The sequence below is a fragment of the Pseudophryne corroboree genome, chromosome 6, assembly GCF_028390025.1.
Source record: "Pseudophryne corroboree isolate aPseCor3 chromosome 6, aPseCor3.hap2, whole genome shotgun sequence".
Lineage (NCBI taxonomy): Eukaryota > Metazoa > Chordata > Amphibia > Anura > Myobatrachidae > Pseudophryne > Pseudophryne corroboree.
Window position 1 is genome coordinate 125,010,489 of NC_086449.1, and position 25,329 is coordinate 125,035,817.

General features: G+C 44.7%; 1 protein-coding gene and 1 pseudogene across 1 annotated transcript in view; both read left to right on the forward strand.

The window, feature by feature from the left end:
- Positions 1–25,329, forward strand: part of GFRA2 (GDNF family receptor alpha 2) — a 72,344-nt gene that overhangs the window by 22,628 nt on the left and 24,387 nt on the right. Inside the window, exons 2-3 of the mRNA XM_063931827.1 lie at positions 22,885–23,181; positions 25,222–25,305. Of these exons, the coding sequence (XP_063787897.1) occupies positions 22,885–23,181; positions 25,222–25,305 (381 nt within the window). The remainder of the gene's footprint in view (positions 1–22,884; positions 23,182–25,221; positions 25,306–25,329) is intronic.
- Positions 4,464–4,582, forward strand: LOC134937528 (5S ribosomal RNA; annotated as a pseudogene).

Here is a 25,329-nt window from a genome sequence, read left to right on the forward strand (position 1 = left end):
ACGAGCATGACACCCTGAGCATGAAAACCCCTGGCACCGTGCATGGAACCAAGAGCATGAAACCCCTGGCAACGAGCAGGTAATTTAAAAGTAATTAGAAGCCTTACTGTAGGACTTAATGTGTAATGGGCATTGCGGTGTGTGACATAATGTATCAGGGACATTGCGGTGTGTGTCATAATGTGTCACAGGCATTACGGTGTGTGGCATACTATATCACAGGGCATTGTGGTATGTGGTATAATGTCTCAGGGGCATTGCAGTGTGGCATAATGTATAACGGACATTGCGGTGTGTGGCATAGGGTATAACGGGCATTGCGGTATGTGTCATAGGCATTACGGTGTGTGGTATACTATATCACGGGCATTGTGGTATATGGTATAATGTCTCAGGGTCACTGCAGTGTGTGGCGTGCAGGTTGCAAAACTGCGGTATAAGGTAGTCTTTTCCTGCAATGCCACACACCTTTATGCAAAGCCGCGCCCATTTCAACAAAGCCATGCCCCTTTTTTGACGCACACGCCAATTATGGGGGGAAGGGGGGGGGGAGCCAGAGAATTTTTTGGCTTGGGGGAGAAAAATTTCTAGTTACGCCACTGGTGGTGAGCGCAGTAAGCTCGCAAGGGGACTTGCTGCCAGGATTCCGACAGATGTGTGTGTATATATATATATATATATATATATCACACACAGAAATGCAAAATTGTGCATTGAAGACAAGGTTTCTATGAAAATTCAGGGAAGAGAATGCGAGAAAACAGTTACAGAATTATCTGGAGGTTCCCCCATAGAAAAGAAGGATGACAGATATTGGGGGTCGAAGTATATGAGAAGTAGGAGATAGCTGAGGAGTAATGTGACATACGAGCAATGGCAGATGCAGGATTTCTACATGGGGTATTTCCAACGCTGCCTTTCACTGGAATGTATTTATATTTTATTATTATAATTTTTAAAAAAACTATTATATTGCCTTTGAAGACACGAAAGATGTTTGTCCAAACTTTGATCCTTTGACCATATTATACCCCTGATGAAGTCCGTAGGACGAAATGCGTTGGGTTAGGACAGGGTCTCTGTCATTGCTTCAGGAAAGAACATCTACTGTCTTTTGATTGGAATGGAATAATATCAATACAACCAGTGTTTGTACAAATATATCTTATTGTCAATCTGGGCAAATTGTCAAACAGTTTTTACTATTTGTATGTTTTAAATAACAATAAAACTTCAATTTTAAGATTGTATTAGTAAACTTGTACATATCAAAGGACAACAAGCTCCCTGGGGAAATCTTTTCTTTATTTCTTCTAATACCATATCCCATCTAACAGGGGGTATTTTTCCCTAAGGTGCAGCTCTCCATATTATATAGCGCGATAAGGTCTTATCCCCCCCCTTTTTTTATATATATATATATATATATATATATATATATATATACACTGCTCAAAAAAATAAAGGGAACACTTAAACAACACAATGTAACTCCAAGTCAATCACACTTCTGTGAAATCAAACTGTCCACTTAGGAAGCAACACTGATTGACAATCAATTTCACATGCTGTTGTGCAAATGGAATAGACAACAGGTGGGAATTATAGGCAATTAGCAAGACACCCCCAATAAAGGAGTTGTTCTGCAGGTGGTGACCACAGACCACTTCTCAGCTCCTATGCTTTCTGGCTGATGTTTTGGTCACTTTTGAAAGCTGGCGGTGCTTTCACTCTAGTGGTAGCATGAGACGGAGTCTACAACCCACACAAGTGGCTCAGGTAATGCAGCTCATCCAGGATGGCACATCAATGCGAGCTGTGGCAAGAAGGTTTGCTGTGTCTGTGAGCGTAGTGTCCAGAGCATGGAGGCGCTACAAGGAGACAGGCCAGTACATCAGGAGACGTGGAGGAGGCCGTAGGAGGGCAACAACCCAGCAGCAGGACCGCTACTTCTGCCTTTGTGCAAGGAGGAACAGGAGGCGCACTGCCAGAGCCCTGCAAAATGACCTCCAGCAAGCCACAAATGTGCATGTGTCTACTCAAACGATCAGAAACAGACTCCATGAGGGTGGTATGAGGGCCCGACGTCCTTACAGCCCAACACCGTGCAGGACATTTGGCATTTGCCAGAGAACAACAAGATTGGCAAATTCGCCACTGGTGTCCTGTGCTCTTCACAAATGAAAGCAGGTTCTCACTGAGCACATGTGACAGACATGACAGAGTCTGGAGACGCCAAGGAGAACGTTCTGCCTGCAACATCCTCCAGCATGACCGGTTTGGCAGTGGGTCAGTAATGGTGTGGGGTGGCACTTCTTTTGGGGGCCGCACAAACCTCCATGTGCTCACCAGAGGTAGCTTGACTGCCATTAGGTACCGAGATGAGATCCTCAGACCCCTTGTGAGACTATATGCTGGTGCGGTTGGCCCTGGGTTCCTCCTAATGCAAGACAATGCTAGACCTCATGTGGCTGGAGTGTGTCAGCAGTTCCTGCAAGACGAAGGCATTGATGCTATGGACTGGCCCGTCCGTTCCCCAGACCTGAATCCAATTGAGCACATCTGGGACATCATGTCTCGCTCCATCCACCAACGCCACGTTGCACCACAGACTGTCCAGGAGTTGGCGGATGCTTTAGTCCAGGTCTGGGAGGAGATCCCTCAGGAGACCATCCGCCACCTCATCAGGAGCATGCCCAGGCATTGTAGGGAGGTCATGCAGGCACGTGGAGGCCACACACACTACTGAGCCTCATTTTGACTTGTTTTAAGGACATTACATCAAAGTTGGATCAGCCTGTAGTGTGTTTTTCCACTTTAATTTTGAGTGTGACTCCAAATCCAGACCTCCATGGGTTAATAAATTTGATTCCCATTGATCATTTTTGTGTGATTTTGTTGTCAGCACATTCAACTATGTAAAGAACAAAGTATTTAATAAGAATATTTCATTCATTCAGATCTAGGATGTGTTATTTTAATGTTCCCTTTATTTTTTTGAGCCGTGTGTGTGTATATATATATATATATATATATATATATATATATATTGAAAAACACAGGCGGCACTCCCAGGCTTGTAAAAGTGAAAAAACTTTATAACAATAAATAATAAAGTAAATAATGGTTATAAAGTTTTTTCACTTTTACAAGCCTGGGAGTGCCGCCTGTGTTTTTCAATATCTATGGGAAATCTTCTCTTGGATGGCACACCAGCAAGTTTCTAGGAGGTTACACTGTCCTTAGAGTGCCGGATTTTTGTTTCCATATATATATATATATATATATATATATAGTCCAACTCCCCTTTTCAGCTGCCGGAAGCATCCCCGTCCTCGGTGTCATACATCCTTCGCTGCCCGATACATAGCCCAGCGTCTCCGTTCCCGGTGTCCCACATCCATTGCTGCCTGCCGCCTCTCCAGCCCTGCTTACATCTCTCCTTTGACTGGCTTCAATTACGGGACTCCTATACCCGTCCAGGGTCACGGACTGCACAACACCGATTCCAGACGCCCGCATCAAGTCCACCGATTTGTGAACTCTGCTGGGCAGCCACGCACTTCCCCGCACAGACAGTGTCTCAGTGCTTTGAGGCAATTCCATCGCATCCACGCTCACGGACTTGTCATTTCTGGAATCAGAACTGTCCTACACCTTACCACGGGTAATATCAGTGTCTCATTATTATCTTTTTTCCATATTGCCGATCTATTCAGTTTACTACAATAGAATTTTTCCTATATATTATCAGTACCTGTGCAGCTGTTTTGTCAGCTTCTCTGCAATAACTTCTATTCTTCCACACATGCCCATGTATTCATTGTTTGCTTATTAACAATACGTGTTTTGTGTGTTAATTACAACTGAATTAATAAGGAAATATGTTCTTTGTGTGCAATCATCTGCTCAATCAATTTTGATTATATTTCACTCATTCAGATATTCATTTATTGATTCATTTATACTTTTCTTATACTAGTTTTCGAGTGACAATCTCTGTACCTGTTACAATGTTTAAATATTAGCAGCTTATGCTACACAAGTACCATTATTGTTGCAACCTTCTAGCACACAATACCACAGGCTTCTAGCAGACTTTATTCCAGTGTTATACTAGCAAAAATTATTATTTTGTTAATTTATGGCATAGATCATTGTTCAATACTTGCTGAACTTTATATCTAGCCTCAGAACGAACTGCCCCAGACTATATCAGATAATAGTTTTATCCGGCTATCGGATTCGAGGAATTCTCATCTACTAAGCACCTAGGAGTCTCATCCTGCTTTCGCTTGTCTCATTCTTTTCTATTTTTTCATGGACTCTCACCACTGATTCAGGGTCCGTCCCTGTCTAACACTGGCAGCAGATCCATCTTACCTCTGACATTCTTTGATACTATGTAGTTCGTGAACTCTCATCAGTGATTCCAGAAGCATTGGACCCTCATTCATTACTGTCTCTACTATCATACCACACTGGTAACGCCCAAAACCGTCCGATCTTGGAAGCTAATCAGTGTAGGGCTGGGCCAGTACTCAAGTGGGCGACCCTTGAGGAATACTCAGTTTAGTAGAGAAGAGATTGACCTATCACGCTCAGAGTCTAACACTGACAGCAGAATCACTCTGCCATCTCATTTCATACATTTTTTCCTCCCTTATGACAGCCGGGTATATTACACCACCAGGCACCCTAATCACACTAGTACTAAGCTAGTGCATCTATACGTCTATATGCCTTATCTGATACGTTTATTGGGTGGGCTAATACACTCTTCAAGACTTTGGACACCGGCAGCCGATACGTATCATGCGAGTTTCAGCACTTAATTATTATTGATTATATTGTAGTACTGCACTATACTATTTAATATCAGCTAAATTACTGCTTTCTAGCTTGATTATTACTATGATGCTCTTTGACCACTGAACATTTTACTGTTATTATATTAATAAAAGTTAATTTTTAGAAGAATTTTCTGATTTTCTCATACGTTAATTTACTATAAGAGTGCGCCCACAAAAGAGTCTTTTTTTCTCTCCCTCTGTTGTCTAAAGCAGTGGTTCTCAAACTCGGTCCTCAGGACCCCACACATCTCATGTTTTCCATGTCACCCAGCAGGTGCACTGTGTATCACCAACTGTCACATTTTAAAAATCTACAGGTTTCCTGCAAAACATGAACAGTGTGGGGTCCTGAGGACCGAGTTTGAGAACCTGTGGTCTAAAGTATTAAAAGTTGTCCGTTCATGGGGCTCACCGTCCTGGTCAGAGCAAGGGAATTTCAGCTATACCTCCACTGCATTTACAGTGTGGCCGAAAACCAAGTGTCTATAATACCAATCACAGCCGCAGTCAAGAGATTGTAACTTGTGATAGGACCACATTCTCCACCAGTTAAGCCCACTTAGTATCCCTCTTGTCAGTACTAATGTATGCTTGCTGCTTCTCCACGGAGTCCAGGTCCTCAGGATGGTGTAACCTAAAATGTGGTGCACCCGGCAATGCCCCCCCCCCCCCACCACCTCCCAGCATCCACTGCGTCATGGCGGGAGGTCAACAGGCGGCTCATGTGCAGAGGGATCCCCTGGACATCGCAGAGGAGCACTGCTGGAGAAGACAGCATTGCTGAAGTCCCAGATACCGCAGAGCATCGCCGGAAGGGTGAGTATATGTGAATTGCTACTGATAACAGCTATACATCGCATCACAGTGATAAGTAACAATTCATTTTTTTGTTTTCTTTATGAATAGACCCCAATGTCCCTCTGCACTTTATCTCTCTCCAAGGCTTAGTACAACTAAGGGAGGGTACACACCTGGCCGATATTGTCATGATATGTTGTTTCCGGATGAATCGGAATGATATATAATGCATATCAGGCAGTGTGCTTGCCCGATTGCCTGTTCCCACGGGCCGCATGCCATATCTTCTGGTCGGCCGTGCTGCAGGGCCAATTGGAAGATATTGCATACGACCCAAGCAAAGTAGAGAAGGACAGAACAGTGGAACAGTGGTTGTTACACTGTTCTAGTGTGTACCGCGTGTACGATATATTGGTCAGCATATCGGCCAGGTACACATCTTTCTAATCTGTAGCCGGCCCGGCCTAACCCTATGTACCTATAGAATGTTTATGGGCATATTTGGCTAACTGCCGGCTAAAATCCCTGTGGTGCAGGGAAAGGCTATTTATTTACAGTAAACATCCTTTTACCCACTAATTCAGTGTAAACTGTGGAGCCAGTGGGTTTTCCCAACGCGTAAACCAACCATTTTGCTGTTTTCTCTCTGACTTTTCCTTGCGGCTCATGAAGCTGAGAGGTTCAGTCCACCATCGGGATTCATGCACAGGGTAATCCATGATAACTGAATCGGTCCGGTGCAACAATTAGCGCAGCTAATAGAATAGGCTCGTTAATGTTGTTTAAATGTTTTAGTTACACATTTCTCAAATGCTGTCAAGTGCAGTAGGTTCTTTAGTTGCCACTGGATTCCCCAGACATATTTCAGAACGGATGGATAATGTCCGGACATCCCATCGAGCAGCATCTCCTGAGCAGCAGACAAAAGATCTGGCAGGACTTACCCAAGCCCGCTATGAGTTACAGTTCAGGGTACATGGTTTGGGGTAATCAGAGACTAAAGTGCCTGTACTTCATAGTATGACCAAGGGGGGTGCTTCTGCTGCACCAAGACCAGCTAGACGGGTTCAGTATATTTTGTCGACATTCACCATTTCAACATTCATTAATGTCGACACTGATGAAATGATGACAATGTTTACAAGCAGTTTAATAGCTAAAGCCTAACTCTAACAGTAACAGCAACCTTAACCCTAATAGTAACCCTAATGCTTACCCTATTCCTAATGCTGTTGTTGACATTTTCCCCATCTCAATATGTCATATGTCAACATTTTAACCATGTTGCCAACATAACATTCAACACTATGAATGCAGACATAGTGAATGCTGCAGGGCCGTCTTGACAGCAGTGTAGGCCCCTGGGCAAAGCAATGCACTGGGGCCCCTACCTATCCTCCAGCAGTAAGGGTGGGGGGGTGCTATCAGCGGCAGCTTAGATGTTCCGCGGGTGGTAGGGGGTGTTCTATCTCTTGCTCAGTATGTAGGACCTGGACCTTTACTGCACAGATGGTGGGAGATTTGGCAGGAGGGAGAACACTAAACTGTAGAAGGGGGCATTGGGCTGAATGAAGGGGCCCGGTACATGACTTCGAGGGTCGTAGGGGGTGTTTAATACACAGGGGAGGGGTGGATAGTGGAGTGGACTTAATATTCAGCATTTCCCGTTGGGAGGGAAGATTGCATGACTGCAGAAATCTCCAGTTCCTGGAGACAGATTTCTTAGCTATCCATGGGATAAACAACTAAAGAGTCCCACCTCTCAGGAGGTACTGGGGACTTGGGGATCAGAGTTCATTAACCATAGCAATCCCCAATGAAAATCTAAAACTGTATACCAGGTTTGTGTAGCCGGAGCAGGGACCAGCTGCTTGAAGGCTGATATATCTGGTTTTGAGCATAGTAGAGACAAGCTGCCAGTGTCCACTAAAAGGGGAGAGTCACAGCTTTTGGAATATACCATCAGCAAAACTCTAAGTCCGACAGAACCTGAGATATTTGGCTGGGAAGAACAATTAACACGCTCCATTTTCCAAAATCTGGTACCCCTGAAAAAAGGGGACCCTCAGCTATCAGCTTAGAGCCCTTATACTCATGGGGCCATTGGGCAAGTGCTCATGGAGCCCATACAAAAAGACGGCCCTGGAATGCTGACAATCTGACTGCATATCCAGCTAGACAGCCTGGAGTCACGCACTGCAGGTTGCCTGCTGATGGATGAGCCATAGGTGGAGGCCAGGTGATTACCCCTACTACCAATCTGATAAGGGGTCACTATCTATACCCCTGACTCACTGCTACTGTACATCTCAACGGTGGGAAGAAGACCAATAAAAGAAGATATCACCATTCCAACAGAAGTCTTCATCTCAGAACAGTATTGGTTAGGGGTTGCAGCTCCTGTTGGATTGGTCATGTATAACACCCTGGATCACTAGACATTAAGCTGTCACTGGCTTTTTCACTTTGTGAACAGGTCAACAGCAGGAAGACTTTGCATTTGGTCCCTAACACACTGGTAGATGACCAGGACGTGTGGCTCGATCATCATTCCGGGAAGTTACAGTGACTGTAGTTCTCTAGGGTAGGGCTGTTTAGCAGGTCTGTGTGTGGTTTTATAGAAGAGCTGTGATTTCTGTGGGGGAGATGTACTAAGCCTAGGAGAGTGATAAAGTATAGAGAAATAAAGTACCAGCCTATCAGCTCCTAACTGCCATATTACAGGCTGTGTTTGAAAAATGACAGGAGTTGGTTGGTTGTGATAAAGCTGAATATTTATCGTATATAAATCACTTTAAGAGGTCTAAGAACACTGTACGCTATCTACGTAAGAAGTACCGTAAGGGTACGCAAGTTGCGTAGTGATCGCTCAGCCGTAGTCGAGACGCTCAAGCGTCACGTTCGCTTACGGCCCAGTGATCACAGGCAGGCACGCTATTGGCTGCCGACTAACGTAATGATTCGCTATAGCGTAGCGGACGCTCGGGACCACGAGGAGATCACCAGCGATGCAGACGCTCACAACGTTAAACCTTTATATCTATACCTTTAACAGTGAGATACACAGTATACCTTAGTGTAGAGACAGAGTGTAAGTGCAACCTGGTGTAACCTGATTAACTACAAAGCTGCTTGAGCGTCACCGACGCTCAGAGAATACTTAACACTATAAAGAATACACAGATACCTGGGCTTAGGGTCCGAAACCTATTATATGTATTATAACTATTATACTTGCAAAAGGAATCACAGTACAAATGATACACTACAATATAACATAAACCAACTAACCAGATAAACTACACAGGAAATACAATACAATATAATTCAAGGAAAATACGAGAGAGATAGAGAGAGAGAGAGAGAGATGGCTCACAGTAAGACAATATGATTACGGAGAAAACTTACGCACAAAGGGAAACGATCGCATGCGCCTCGATATCCAGCTCCCGATTATCAGCAATGAGAACCGTTGAAGAGAGTGAACTGGATACGGTCGGCCTGCCTATTTATGCCCCACACACAATACAATTCAATGGTCCCTACAATCTCATTGTTCATTGGACATAGGAATTCGGCTTCGCATTATAACAAAAGGTCATAGGTTGATTCATACAGGTGGGCTGTGACTATTTCCAACTGCTCAGGTGGGAGGGAAACTGGGTTTCCCGCCGCATGGGTAATAAAGTGCAAATAAAGTAAATGTTCATAAACTTCTTATGTCCATAACTATTCGCACGAGCGATTGATCTGCTTCAAACCAACACCGGAATATTTCTAATTAAATATTCTTCCGATGGATACTAAACACCACTGTATTACTCCTGTCTGACCCTTCGTATCAAACAAAGAGGGATTCCTCTGTTCATAAACATTCTATATTAACCAAACTTTCAGAATCTATCAAAGGGACCATGATCTACAAAATACATTATTAGTGAAAATATGTAATGATTGAGTCGCACGCTACGATCGCATAAACTCTACCGTAAATACGCATACCATGCGCCTGCGGGTGCCCGCGACTGTGAGTATGCGCACGTACGGGAGAGCGTACGCATGCGCAACACGGACCTGTGTGAGGTGCAAATATGGTAGTGTGCATAGAGATATTTTTCTGACTTTGACAGTCCACCCTTTGGCAGTCAATAATAACTGCCACCTTCTAAAACATTTCAAAAGGAGAAAAATATATGTCAGGGGTTAATTCATTTCCATGGTTGGGTAAGGGAGGAGAGAGGAGTAGGTGGGAAGAGGGTATGACCTAGTGAGATAGCAGAAGCATGTGTGTATGAGTCCATGTTTGGGGGGTCATGTATCATCGTGCCGTACGTGTTGTAAATCAAGCTTCGAGGTATTGCGAAGTATACATTTGAATTCCTTCTTATCCCGTGGTACGGGTCTGTGGATGGGCTGTCAAACTTTACCGAGCTCTTTTCGGATTTTGAACAAAATGGGGAGCACATTTTAGTTGATGATACATGAATGGGGGAATATGTGATTGCTGATATCTGTGCCTGTATTCCCTATACTATGTGTGTCATTACCTGAGGGTTGTAGAAATGAAGAAAAGACATAATTACGGTAAATGCGGTGGTATTCTATGTCAGGTTAATGTACATCTGTCGGTTGAAGTTTTGTTCGGTATCAGTTGAAAGTCGTCTTCTTTGCGCTGTGTTGCCCATTAGGTGTGAGCAAAAAGCTTTGTCAATGCCATTAGATTTACAAAAAATGTTGGGCTAGCGTAAGTTTAAGAATTCTAGGGAAACTGGGGATCCATGGCAAAGTTCATCAAATGTCCATATCTCAAGTGGTCAAAACTTCTTCTTTGGTCTATCCGTTGTCTGTATAGCGTCTCGTCAACTTCCTCGTCCAAGTGGGTCTTTTTATCTTGGAGAAAAACCAGAAAAACAGGTGAAAGAAACGGACCGTAGAAATCGCATTTTCATCACATCATTGTTTCTATCATTGGGTCATAAATAAAATCCAGGTTAATTACAGTTTCCTCACTCCTCAAACTCATTACCTTAGTACGACGATTGCACCTCATTAAAGCCTGACCGCATCTAAATATCAAACCGATCGTTATGATAACACCTAAGATACATAGGAGAAACTTCCCAACATCCATTATGACTCCTTGAGCCCAGTCTCCCAAACCGGAGAACCAATTTCGCGGGTTCAACCATGACACCCAACCAGTCAGCTCATTACCTACAGCAGCAAGAGTGAGATTGTGTTTTCGGCGAAATTCCCACTTCAATTGGAGAATATCGTCCATCTTTTGGTCTATGACCTCGACCGGATCCTCGGTGCTATTCGTGATATACGTGCAACACTTCACGCCGTACTGTGTTGCCAATGTAACACAATATCCGCCTGTCACTGCTGTGAGGTAATTAAGAACCATTCTATGCTGCACCAGTTCTGTTTTATAAGCTTGAAGTTCCCTTCCAGTATATCTAAACGTGTCATCATACATTTCAGTGATATTATCTAACAAATTTGCGAGCGCTGATATGTATTTATAATTTAGCACTCCTCTAGCGGTGCGGGTGAAATCTAACGCGATTAAGAATTGAATCCCGGTGGATTCACTTATCAGATCAGAGGCCGGATGCTCTGTCTTCTCTATCAGGTGCCTTTTAACAACGTGCTCGTAGTGGGTGTGAGTATAAGGAGCTTGGGCACCACGATGTATGTCTTTCATTTTATCATGTGTTACAGTCATCACTTCAGGCAATACTTTTCCAATATAACACAATCCTTCAGAGTTTGGGGCAAGCCACTTGTACGCCTTTCTCCCGCATATGAAATATGCATCATCGGGGAGAACATATGGGACGGAGAAGGACATAACCATATTACACACCTTCCAGGTGAAATCTCCTAACCCTAATTCTTCCATCTGCTTAATACACGTATCAGGTTGTACGATATGTGCACAGTATCCTGGTGATACTTCTCCAACTCTCGTAATCCTATTTCCTAAGGTGTACCTATACCGGAAAGATTTTCCTCTACTGGCTATGTGGCGTACAAGCTCTGTATCTGTAGGCATTCTATCTGCTCTATGCGAAAAGGTCATGGTGTGGTTACTCCATGACACTTCCCAATTTCCCGGCTTTCTGGGGTTGGAGATGTTGAAACATAATAGGGACCTATCCACATGGTATTGGTGGAGCTTCAAACTAGGAGGGCTGGAGATATTAAACCTCCTGTCCACCGGTCTCCCACCATTTAACTCAAGTACCTCCCCTATCGTTAAAGGAAATGGCACTAGCCCTGATTTGCTATGACCTTGAGGTACTTGAGAGCATACCCAACAATCTGTTTTGTTTAACACATTACCCACTAAGGAGTGATAGTCACTCAATGGATGCCGGTCCATATGGATATTAAAACTGGATTGGCATTTCTTAATGCACCCATCTTCGATGACATTGTTACAGAGCCTACAGATACAGTTTTCCTCAGCTAACAATCCGTCACAATTTCTTCTATGGTCAATGCTATCGGATCGTTTTCTGATACTCGCCTTTGCTTGTTGGTTAGGTTGATCTTGGAAAACTACGCCTCCATCTTTATCATCAGAACCCATTCCAGAACCTCTATCGACCTCCATGGTACTCTCGCCGGAACAGACTGCTCTGGTCAACATCATGGTCAACAGGAAAATCCGGATCACAGTCTCTTGGGGCAAGTCCATCTTATAGAAGGAAACGGAGAAGAATGAGAAGGAGGAAAAAGAAATTTGCGGGAGAGGGGATGGGAAGTGGAGGAAAACAATAAAAGGGAGTGGGGAGTCGACAACAGCTCTCGGTCTTCAAGGCTCAGGTGCCGCCTCAGTCCTCCTGGAACAGACACTCCAGTGATACAACCTCTACCGTCTGTTCCTTATCACGGGACTTCTCTGGATCAGCAACCTTCTTGCAGTGGGATGAATGGACCCAAGTCTCTCTCTCAGCAACCTTCAATGCTGTAGTGCTAGTCAATAAGACCTGGTATGGTCCTTCCCATCTGTCAACAAGGCAACCTGAGCGTAGAAAATTCCGTATCATTACATAATCCCCAGGTTCAATGTCATGACAATTACTATCAGGTAAATCAGGAATCACCAACTTCAGATTATCATTTTGATTCCTTAACTGTTTACTCATGTTAATCAAGTACTTTACAGTTACTTCATTGTTACATTTCAAATCATCCTGAGGGTTAATCATGACATGCGGTTGTCGACCAAACAAGATTTCAAAAGGGGACAGATTAAGAGGGGACCTGGGAGTGGTTCTGATACTGTACAATACAATGGGTAAAGCTTCTGGCCATGTCAATCCTGTCTCTGCCATCACTTTACTCAATTTATTTTTAATAGTGCTGTTCACTCTTTCGACCTTCGCACTCGCCTGTGGACGGTACGGAGTGTGCAGCTTGCTATCAATTCCCATCAACTTACACATTCCTTGAAAGACATCACCTGTAAAATGGGTACCCCTATCACTTTCGATTATTCTAGGGATACCATATCTACATACAAATTCCTGCACAATTTTCTTAGCAGTAAACATAGCGGTATTTGTAGCCGCAGGAAATGCTTCGACCCAATTTGAGAAAACATCTATACAAACAAGTACATATTTCAAATTCCGACAAGGGGGTAATTGTATAAAGTCAATTTGTATTACCTGGAAAGGGCCGCCGGCAGGAGGGATATGGGATGGTTCTGTAGGTATTGCCTTTCCAATATTCTTTCTCAAACAGGTAAGGCATGACATTGCTCTTTTACTCGCATGAGAGGAGAATCCTGGGGCGCACCAATAGGCTCTTACCAATTTGCACATCCCTTCCTTGCCTAGATGAGTCAGCCCGTGAGCTGCTTCAGCCAGACATGGAAGATATGCTCTGGGGGCCACTGGTTTACCATGTCCATCCGTCCAGAGTCCTGAGGACTCCTGGCCACATCCCTTTGCCTTCCAGACTGCCTTTTCCTGTGTGGAACACAAATTTTGCATTTCACACAACTTCTGTGTGTTAATGGTATTAAATACCATCAATTGTGTGGTGTTTGTCTGTATGGGGGTAGCAGCTGCTAACTTAGCAGCTTCGTCTGCTCGGCTGTTACCAAGTGATACCGGGTCTTGGCTATATGTGTGTGCTTTACATTTGATAACAGCCACTCTGTCGGGTTCTTGTATCACTGTTAGAAGCCTTTTTATGTGAGCTGCATGCGCTACCGGTGTACCAGCTGCCGTCATGAAATTTCTGAGGCGCCATAGGGCTCCGAAATCATGGACTACTCCGAATGCGTATCTAGAATCGGTGTAGATATTGGCTGACTTACCCTTAGCCAATTCACATGCTCTGGTTAGGGCGACCAGTTCAGCAACCTGGGCTGAGTGAGGTGGGCCTAGCGGTTCCGCTTCTATGGTGTCTTGGTCATCTACGACTGCGTATCCAGTACACAAGTCTCCTGAGTCTGACTGTCTATGGCAACTACCGTCCGTGTAGAACGTGAGTTCTGCATCTTCCAGTGGGTTGTCACTGATGTCAGGCCTTGCGGTAAAATTTTGGGTCAAATATTCCATACAATCATGTGTATCTTCCTTTGTGTTAAATCCTCCTTCCCCATCACTCTCACCTTCCACCCTTTGTGCCTGACCAGGCACACCTGGGAGATACGTTGCAGGATTTAATGCACTGCATCTCCTTATGGTGATGTTTACGGGGGCCATTAGTGCCAATTCCCATCTTGTAAACCTCGCTGATGAGACGTGTCTGGTTTGGGCAGAATTCAATAAGGCTGATACTGCATGTGGCGTATGGATTGTGAGGTTGTGGCCTAGCACGACATCTTCGCTTTTTGTCACTAGCAATGCTATTGCAGCAACGCTTCGCAAGCATGTGGGGAGGGATCGCGCTACCGTGTCTAGCTGAGCGCTGTAGTATGCAACTGGCCTGCTGGCATCACCGTGTTTTTGGGTTAGTACACCTGCCGCGCAACCAGCACTTTCTGTTCCGTATAGTTCAAAGGGTTTCCCATAGTCTGGCATACCGAGTGCTGGTGCCTGCGTTAGGCACTGTTTGAGTCTCTCAAATGCTGTTTCGGACTCGTCTGTATGCGAAATCCTATCAGGTTTGTTTGAGGAGACCATTTCCTGCAAAGGTAACGCCAAAATGGAAAACCCTGGGATCCAATTACGGCAATACCCACACATTCCTAAAAACGTTCTGATCTGTTGCTGGGTTTGTGGCAGAGTCATGTCTCTAATTGCTTGGATTCTATCAGCGGTCAGGTGTCTCAGTCCTTGTGTTAGACAGTGTCCCAAATATTTTACCTTAGTTTGGCATAATTGTAACTTGTCTTTGGACACCTTGTGTCCGGTGTCTGAAAGATGAAACAGGAGCTGTTTCGTATCCTTCAGAGATGCTTCCAGTGAATCTGAACACAGTAATAAATCGTCCACATACTGTATCAATACTGATCCACTGTCTGGTTGGAAAGACTGTAAACAATCATGCAAAGCCTGAGAAAATATACTTGGACTATCTATGAAACCTTGGGGTAATCGAGTCCACGTGTATTGGACTCCTCTGTATGTGAATGCAAACAAATATTGGCTGTCAGGGTGCAGAGGTACCGAAAAGAAAGCGGAGCAGAGGTCAATAACAGTGAAAAATTTGGCAGTGGGAGGGATTTGCATTAGGATGACAGCTGGATTTGGCACTACGGGGAACTGACTCTCAACTATTTTGTTAATCCCCCTTAGATCCTGCACTAGTCTGTAACCCCTCCCCCCACTCTTTTTAACAGGGAAGATGGGACTATTGGCAGTGCTGGACGTTCTTACCAGAATGCCCTGTTGTAGCAAGCGCTCTATTACTGGGTAAACTCCTAACTCCACCTCTGGCTTCAGAGGGTACTGTGGGATTTTTGGAGCTATCCTACCATCTTTTACTTGTACAACTACTGGAGCTACGTTTGCCATTAATCCAGTGTCTTGTCCGTCTTTTGTCCAAAGTGACTCTGGTATCTGAGATGTCATCTCTTCTATTTGGGATGGATTCCTATTTGTCATAATGGTATGTGACATTAATTTTGATGGGGAGTTTAACATGTCTCGCACTTCCTGAGCGTGTTTCTCAGGTATGTCCAAGAATACACCTTCAGGAGTACAATAAATGACGCACCCCATTTTACACAGTAAGTCTCTTCCCAGGAGATTAGTTGGTGCCGATGCAGCCAGCAAAAAGGAATGCTTGGTATGCAAAGGCCCTATTGTAATCTCGGCTGGTTTGCTAACAGGGTAGTGCTGGACTACTCCTGTTACTCCCATGGCTGGAATTGTCCTACCAGTGGTTCTCATGCCCACTGTCGAATTTATCACTGACTTGGCCGCCCCTGTGTCTACAAGAAAGTTTAAAGTTTTACCAGCTACATTAATTGCGATCTCGGGTTCACTTCCAATGTTGGCAATTAATTTTACTGGCTGCAGATTACAGGTATGGCCACACCCCTATTGGGTATGGTGACCTCCCTGAATCCCGCTGGCAGCAACTACTTGTGAGGGAGATAGTTGGGAACTACCAGAGGCATGCCAGTCTCTGTTTGGGGGATATCTTTTTGTTTCCCCTGTATGTGGCTCATAACTCCGTTTCTGCGGACCTTGCTCCCAATGTCGTGTGTCGTGTCGTTGTCTAGGGGTTTGGTATGAGTTTCGTGGATTCTTTACTCTACAATCTCGTGCCATGTGTCCCTGTTTGTGACAAGAATAACAAGTAACCATACTTGACTTACCCACAGGATTTGGTGATACAAACAAAGGCTGCCTTGTGGTCAGGGCCTGTATACTTACTGACATTAATTTATCACCTTGTTGTTCCCTGTGTCTGGTGATGTTTCTATCGTGATCAATAGCAGCCTCTCTCAAAGTAGCCACAGACAGACCTCGCCAACATGGTTGCGTGGTCTGTACCCTAGTCTTCAATGACTCTTTTAAACCATCCATCAGTACCGATACTGCTACTTCCCGATGGTTTGTGTCTGTTTTAATGTCCTCTATGCCTGTGTATTTTGCCATTTCTAATAATGCTCTGTGAAAATACTCTGCAGCTGTCTCTGACTCCTTCTGTTTAATGGAGAATATCTTATTCCATTTAGCTACTGCTGGGAAATACTCTTTTAGCTGCAAGTTTATTCTTTTCACATTATCTTGGTTGTACACATCTGTAAGAGGTACATCATGATCTAGTCCGCAATCAGCTAAAAATTGAGTTGCGTCGACATTTGAGGGTAAACATGCTCTCAGCAATATCTGCCAGTCTTTATTGTTGGGCTCTGCAGTGTTACCTAAGTCTCTGATGTATTTTTGACTGGCAACTAAGTCTTTTCTAGGGTCAGGAAATTCAGACACTATGGTCCTTAATTCCATTCGGGAAAATGGAGTGTACATGGCAATGTTCCTAATGGGAGTGGTTCCTGATGCGTCTGTTTTCCCATTTGGCACTGCTATTACTCTAACAGGTGTAATTCTAACAACCTCATTCTGTGTAGATTCTACAGGCTGTGGTGAAATAGTCTCAGCATAATGCATGGTGCCGTACTTACCAGTTGATACGACCTCACCTATCCCTCCGCTAGGGGCCTTTACTAATCTCGTGGGTGGAGCTCTGCCTACTTTGGTCTCTGCTATGGTGGCTGCTAGAGAGAGCGCTGAAATCGTTGCCGATTCGTCCTCTTGATCACACTCCTGAGGAAAGTTCAAAACAGGGTACAACTTGCACGGGTTAATACTTGCATGGGTTAATGGGTTAACATTATCATTAACATTTACACAGTTACTAAGTGATTTTGTGTTACACCTTAGTGCGTCTTTCTCCGCAATCAACTTCTCTCCTGATATGTATGGTGGCGGCGGGGCCGTGGCAATCAGTTTTCTGTTAGAGCCAGATCCCGCCGCCTGAGCCAAACCTCTCTGTATCTCACCTTCCTGTTGCCACAACTGTAAATAATCATAATGCTGGATTCGTCTCTTTGTTGATTTTATGAGACATATCCTCCTCCTTAAATTTTGTAACACTTCTGAGCTGAAGCTCCCTACTCTTGGGAATTTTTCCCAGTCATGTACAGTCATTCTCTCCCATTCATCACATAAAGTTTCTGTGTGACTTCCATATTTCTCACACATTATATACCTGGCCGACCCAATTGGTCGGACCACTGAATCAACCCGAACCGAGGTTGATCGCCCCCTACCTGAACAAGTGGCCCCCATAGTTCGAAAGTGTTGCTTTATTTAGCCAACCCTTACGAAAAACCAAATGCCAACAATAGGCTGACGGTGGCGGTTTACCGAGTACCCCACTCACTCGCCCACGCCGACCAATACTACCTGATCACACCGATATGGTGCTGGCGTACTCGACCTAGGGCCCCTGCGACCTGAACCTCTATTTACTGGAACCTGCGAGGGTTATCCGAAGAACACTTACTCTTTCCAGTAACTATTGGTTGCTGGATAGTTCCTGAGTGAGCAGCGAACTTCCCTTAAAAAAAAAAAATTACACAAATCACGTTAGAGTGTACAGATAGCGTTTGTGACCCCTTTACTCTAATGGTATTAGGTCAGATTACTAACTACTGCACACACTTACGTGCGGTCCAGTCGTTCAGTACACAAACAACTAAGCTTATGTACGGAAAGACCAATGGAATCGAAACTTACGACTGCGAATTCCTTCAGCCAGAGCTTATATGGCCTATATGGGTGTTGCACCAACCCTTTTCGGTGTTGTGCCTGTGAACTGTATAGCGGACTTCCTTGTCGGCTGTACCTGGACCTCCTGGTCTGTTATGACCTCCTGGTCTTGTTACAGTATGACCTCCTGGTCTTGTTACAGTATGACCTCCTGGTCTTGTTACAGTATGACCTCCTGGTCTGCTATACTCTAATGCTCAAAATTGTATATTTAACCAGAGATGCCTCCCTAGCCACCGTGCACGTCACTTACACGCATGTACCTCACGAGTACTCGACTTTTCTTGTGTGTCAACCTTTAAAAATTGTAAAAACACTCACTCATCACATGTACACTTTTGTTTCTATTTCTATGCAGAAATTTTTCTTCAGATCAGGTGTGTTACCAATTAGGAGCAGGATCTGTTAATTAAAATTTCGGACACCCAAAAATAGACTTGCGTTATTTCTCGCCTCGCGTTATTTATCGCTTTGCGTTAAAAATCAACTTATCGTGACTTGAGCTACGTGGGCGTAACCGGACGCTCCGTTGCGTAACGTACGCTGCGTGCGTCGGCCTTTGGATTGCGTACGCAAGTCTTTGTTAGAGACACGTATACGCAAAGCAAAGATCCACCGTAACACAAATTTATACTTTTATCAATGTAGATGATCCTTGATCATCTACCACACAACACACTGACTTCGCCTTATCTCCCAGGCAAAACTGTGTGTTTGTCTATCTTTTAACTATATTATCTTTACTCTTAAACTATGAAATAACGGCAAATCTCTTTTAGCACTTCTATCAACTATAAAACTGGCAGACAGGAGAGTGATATACGAAAATGAAAAAAGAAAAAGAAATGCAGATATATATATATATATGTGTGCGTGCGTGTGTACGCAAGACAGAAAAATAAACAGTTTTAAAAGACACTAGCATTTTGTTCTTACCTCCGGTTCCCGGATTCCTTCAGCACTCTTTACTTAAGCGAAGCAGACGCTTATCCTGTCAGCACTACGAGGGATACAACCTCCCGCCCTTTGCTGAGGGATAATGTCTGCTGATCTACCTAGTGCAGATATGTGAAGGACGGGCGAGCCGCCAATTGATAAAGCTGAATATTTATCGTATATAAATCACTTTAAGAGGTCTAAGAACACTGTACGCTATCTACGTAAGAAGTACCGTAAGGGTACGCAAGTTGCGTAGTGATCGCTCAGCCGTAGTCGAGACGCTCAAGCGTCACGTTCGCTTACGGCCCAGTGATCACAGGCAGGCACGCTATTGGCTGCCGACTAACGTAATGATTCGCTATAGCGTAGCGGACGCTCGGGACCACGAGGAGATCACCAGCGATGCAGACGCTCACAACGTTAAACCTTTATATCTATACCTTTAACAGTGAGATACACAGTATACCTTAGTGTAGAGACAGAGTGTAAGTGCAACCTGGTGTAACCTGATTAACTACAAAGCTGCTTGAGCGTCACCGACGCTCAGAGAATACTTAACACTATAAAGAATACACAGATACCTGGGCTTAGGGTCCGAAACCTATTATATGTATTATAACTATTATACTTGCAAAAGGAATCACAGTACAAATGATACACTACAATATAACATAAACCAACTAACCAGATAAACTACACAGGAAATACAATACAATATAATTCAAGGAAAATACGAGAGAGATAGAGAGAGAGAGAGAGAGATGGCTCACAGTAAGACAATATGATTACGGAGAAAACTTACGCACAAAGGGAAACGATCGCATGCGCCTCGATATCCAGCTCCCGATTATCAGCAATGAGAACCGTTGAAGAGAGTGAACTGGATACGGTCGGCCTGCCTATTTATGCCCCACACACAATACAATTCAATGGTCCCTACAATCTCATTGTTCATTGGACATAGGAATTCGGCTTCGCATTATAACAAAAGGTCATAGGTTGATTCATACAGGTGGGCTGTGACTATTTCCAACTGCTCAGGTGGGAGGGAAACTGGGTTTCCCGCCGCATGGGTAATAAAGTGCAAATAAAGTAAATGTTCATAAACTTCTTATGTCCATAACTATTCGCACGAGCGATTGATCTGCTTCAAACCAACACCGGAATATTTCTAATTAAATATTCTTCCGATGGATACTAAACACCACTGTATTACTCCTGTCTGACCCTTCGTATCAAACAAAGAGGGATTCCTCTGTTCATAAACATTCTATATTAACCAAACTTTCAGAATCTATCAAAGGGACCATGATCTACAAAATACATTATTAGTGAAAATATGTAATGATTGAGTCGCACGCTACGATCGCATAAACTCTACCGTAAATACGCATACCATGCGCCTGCGGGTGCCCGCGACTGTGAGTATGCGCACGTACGGGAGAGCGTACGCATGCGCAACACGGACCTGTGTGAGGTGCAAATATGGTAGTGTGCATAGAGATATTTTTCTGACTTTGACAGTTGGTTAGTAGTTTATCTCTCTCCACAGTTTCTCTCTCCACAGCTCAGTACATCTGCCCCTCGTCAGTGAGTGTGTTTAGTAAAGCCTGTTTGTGCTTGTAAACAACTACTGTATTTGCCTAAGTAATTACAATAATGCTAACGATATGAAGCTGACACAAAATGCAGCCTCTGGGCAAACCAGTTGGCTGGCAAGGTAAGAGAACAGAACTGTTACCCGGTATCTGGGTGACAGTCTGCTGCACATAGGGAGTTGTGTGTGTGCTTGGTAGTAACTTGTCTCGTAGGCCAGAGGCAGCCGTACAGTGATGGTCATGCTTTCTACATGGATATTCCATCTAACTCATCCAATGTGCAGAATCCTGTACATGACGTTATGTAAATAGTAATATCTTGTTTATGTGATTGTGAATGCATGTCTGTGTATAGATCCACTTTGAAGATATGGTGATACGTCTGGTTTAAATGATCTGAATATGGAAACTGTGATGAACAAGGACATGCCGTATTTCCCCTGGGTGTAATTTTCAATGTGATTGTGACAGGATCACTGGAATAGTGGGAAGGCGGGTATATTTGTCCCCTGTTTCTTACCTATGTGTTTTAAAACCCCATGAATATTGTTTTGGCTCTGCTGAGAGCTTTTGGCTGTGACTAAAATCCGGAAAGGGTTCCTGGGGTTGGATGGAAGAAGAGAAGATCCATTTAGGCCCAGTCCCGGTCTTTGGGCTATTACAGAGGTTCCCAAACGCGGTCCTCAAGGCACCCTAATGGTCCAGGATTTAGGTATATCCATGGCTCAACACAGATGGTTAAATCAAATTGACTTAGGTGCTAATTAAGTCACCTGTGGCCAAGCATGGATACATTTAAAACCTGGACCGTTGGGGTGCCTTGAGGACCGTGTTTGGGAACCTCTGGGCTATTAGACTCACAAAAGGCTAATTAGGGCTGTTAGCTGTATGAGTGTGTTAAAGAAAGGCTGTCAGCCTGATCGTTACTCTCCCACACTGCTAGGGGAAAAGGAGAGACTATGGAGTCTCTGGTTGGTATGTATTAACATACATCGCCGCCTATCGCAGCGATGTTGATCGCATATGTACTACTAACATAGTAGTACATATAGTACAATAGTAACATGCGGTGAGGGAGGCCCCCGCGATACCTGTGAGGTGATGTGTGGGGGTCTCCGTCACTTCCCTGGGGTCTCCACCTGCTCGCCTGCCAGGGAGCAGGCAGCTGGCTGTCCCGGGCGCCTCCTCCTCCTCCCTGCAGCTGGAAGGACCTCTGGCTGGGTTGCTAGGGGGAGGAGGGCTTCCTTGAAGAAGGTATGTCGGGGGGAGGGGGTCGGTGTCAGTGGCGGGGGGTCGGCGGGTTGTGGCGGCTGGCGATAAGAAGCCCATAGGCTTCTATAGGGTATCGCCATCCAAAGATGGCGATACTCTCAGGGGCGAAAATGCGGCGGACGGGGGTTAGTACATATGAAAATGCGATAAAACGGTTTTATCGCATTTTCCCTTTAGTACATCCCGCCCTCTGTGAGATACCTGCTATTGAAATCCTGTGAGCTGTGCCTGATAAAAACTTCTGGTGTTGTTTTCCTGTGAGTTACTATAGAAATTATTCTGTGTTTAGTTAACACCGGACAGCAAGGTATTTATTTTGCTATTTCTTTTCTATTTTTCTGCACAATAAAACTGGCTGAGGCCAGTTGCACCAAAACAAGTGACGTGCGTTATCTCTTAGCTGCTGCAAATTGCCATCTTCCCCAAGAGATAGTACCTGTTCCCCTTGACACTGTTGCAGTAATTTACCCATTTAAAATGAAAAGTGGTGCTGTAGCCCATATTAACCAATCAGACTCTATCATTTTCTGTGATGCAACATAGAAATGATAACTGGAATCGCATTGGTTGCTAGAGGCACCAATGCCACCACTTTTCATTTTAGAACATGTAACAAATCTCCCCCTCAATGTATAATGCAACATGCTCTCCAATCTATCTCCTGTGCAGCTCAGACCAGCCTCAGCCTCTCTGAGTCTCCATCTGCCTCCTGGCCACAACACACAGACTGTATCCAAGCTAATGAGCAGTGCATTGCTGACCAGTCCTGCAGCTCAAGATACCGTACCCTCCGACAATGTCTAGCTGGGAGAGATCGCGATGTTCTGCTGTCCAGTTCGGAGTGCAAGACTGCCCTGGAGGTGCTCCAGGAGAGCCCCCTCTACATGTGTCGCTGTCGGAGAGGAATGAAGAAGGAGCTACTGTGCCTACAGGTCTACTGGGGAATGCACGCCGGCCTGACAGATGGTGAGTACGCATTGACATTACTCTAGACCAGTGTTTCTCAACCTCAGTCCTCAGGACCCCTAACAGTTCACATTTTCATAACCTCCTAGCAGGTGCACAGGTTAACGACCATCTATCACATTATAAAGATTTAGAGGTGACCTGGAAACATTTTTGGGGTCATGACGACCAAGTTTGACCATCACCACTCTTAACACTAATCAATCAGAAGCCTCTTTTGCAATACTAATTCTTAATGTGCTGTTGACAAACCTGGAGCCTCATCTTCATCAAGGCCACGTTACAGAGGATGATGGGAAATGTAATTCAGTACAGCTCAATGTTATGGCAGAACTTGTTTTAGCTTTCAGTGGAGTCATTAGCTAGTTGCCACCAATAGGCAAACCCAATGACCAGGTCTACAAGCCAATGCTCTTACTGTCCAAAGAGACACTATTTCTCTAAGAAACTAACCAAAACACTTGATCTGACCCTTCCCTCATATCTGATGACGGCCATAGTACGGAAAAAGGCACAGGGAGTGGTCAGTTGGGTAACGAACAAAGGGCCTAATTCAACGTTGATCGCAGCAGCAAATTTGTTAGCAGTTGGGCAAAACCATGGGGGTAATTCCAAGTTGATCGCAGCAGGAAATTTTTTTAGCAGTTGGGCAAAACCATGGGGGTAATTCCAAGTTGATCGCAGCAGGATTTTTGATAGCAATTGGGCAAAACCATGTGCACTGCAGGAGGGGCAGATATGACATGTGCAGAGAGAGATAGATTTGGGTGGGGTGTGTTCAATCTGCAATCTAATTTGCAGTGTAAAAATAAAGCAACCAGTATTTACCCTGCACAGAAATAAAATAACCCACCCAAATCTAACTCTCTCTGCACATGTTATATCTGCCTCCCCTGCAGTGCACATGGTTTTGTCCAATTGCTATCAAAAAGAATTACCCCCCCATGTGCACTGCAGGTGTGGCAGATATAACATGTGCAGAAAGAGTTAGATTTAGGTGGGTTATTTTATTTCTGTGCAGGGTAAATACTGGCTGCGTTATTTTTACACTGCAAATTAGATTGCAGATTGAACACACCCCACCCAAATCTCTCTCTCTCTGCACATGTTAAATCTGCCTCCCCTGCAGTGCACATGGTTTTGCCCAATTGCTAACTAAATTCCTGCTGCGATCAATTTGGAATTACCCCCATTGTTCAAATCTCATTGCACGTGCTCTGTAGCTAATTAAATCCAATTAAAATGCTGACTGAATTAGATTCTTTATAATACATAAGTGTAATTACGTACAACGATAAATTAGTAACCCCGATGGCAGATGATGGCGGCCGGTCTACTTATTCAGTCCTATGTGGGAGTCTAACGTGTTCTACAGGTAAAGGATGATTTGCACGTTAGAATACACGGGGTCATTCAGACTGGATTGCGGCAGTAGTCTGAAGTCCTTTGGGGAGTGCGCTCACGCACTCCATGAAGCCCAGTTAGATGCAAAAGCATCTCAGGGCTGCGATCGCCTCTGCCTGATTGACAGGCAGAGGCGGTCGCAGGGCAGGAGGGGGCGTGCCAATGGTGTTCTAACGTCGTTGGTGGGGCGCGGTCCGGACAACGCAGGCATGTCCGGACCATTGCTGGGGCAGGCCGCGGCAGCTGCGTGACATCACACGCAGCTGCTGCGACCCTGGACGCGGCAGATAGCCGCCTGCCAGCACAGCTAGGCTGTGCAGACAGGGAGCTACTCGGTGGGTGCAAAAGCATCGCCGCCGTGCGATGCTGTCGCACCCATGTGTGGGGGAAGGGGGGAGGGGGGTTGCGGCAGGGCCTGACATTCGGGGCGGACTAGCCCTGTGCTGGGCGTGCCCCCCACGTCAGAGAAACTAAATTTAGCACATCTACAATCAGATGTGAATGTACCATAAGGGAAGCTGTATGGTGAGCAGAAGGCGTCACATACTGTACAGCACATCCCAGTAAGGAAACGGTTGCAGTCTATGAACATTTTACGAGTGATGCAAAAGACTATTTGAATTTTTGTCTTCCCAGGGGATGAATTTTATGAGTCTTCCCCATACGAACCAGTGACCTCCCGTTTATCTGACATCTTCCGCGTGGCGTCAATAAACTCCGGTGAGTGACAATAAGCAGCCTCGC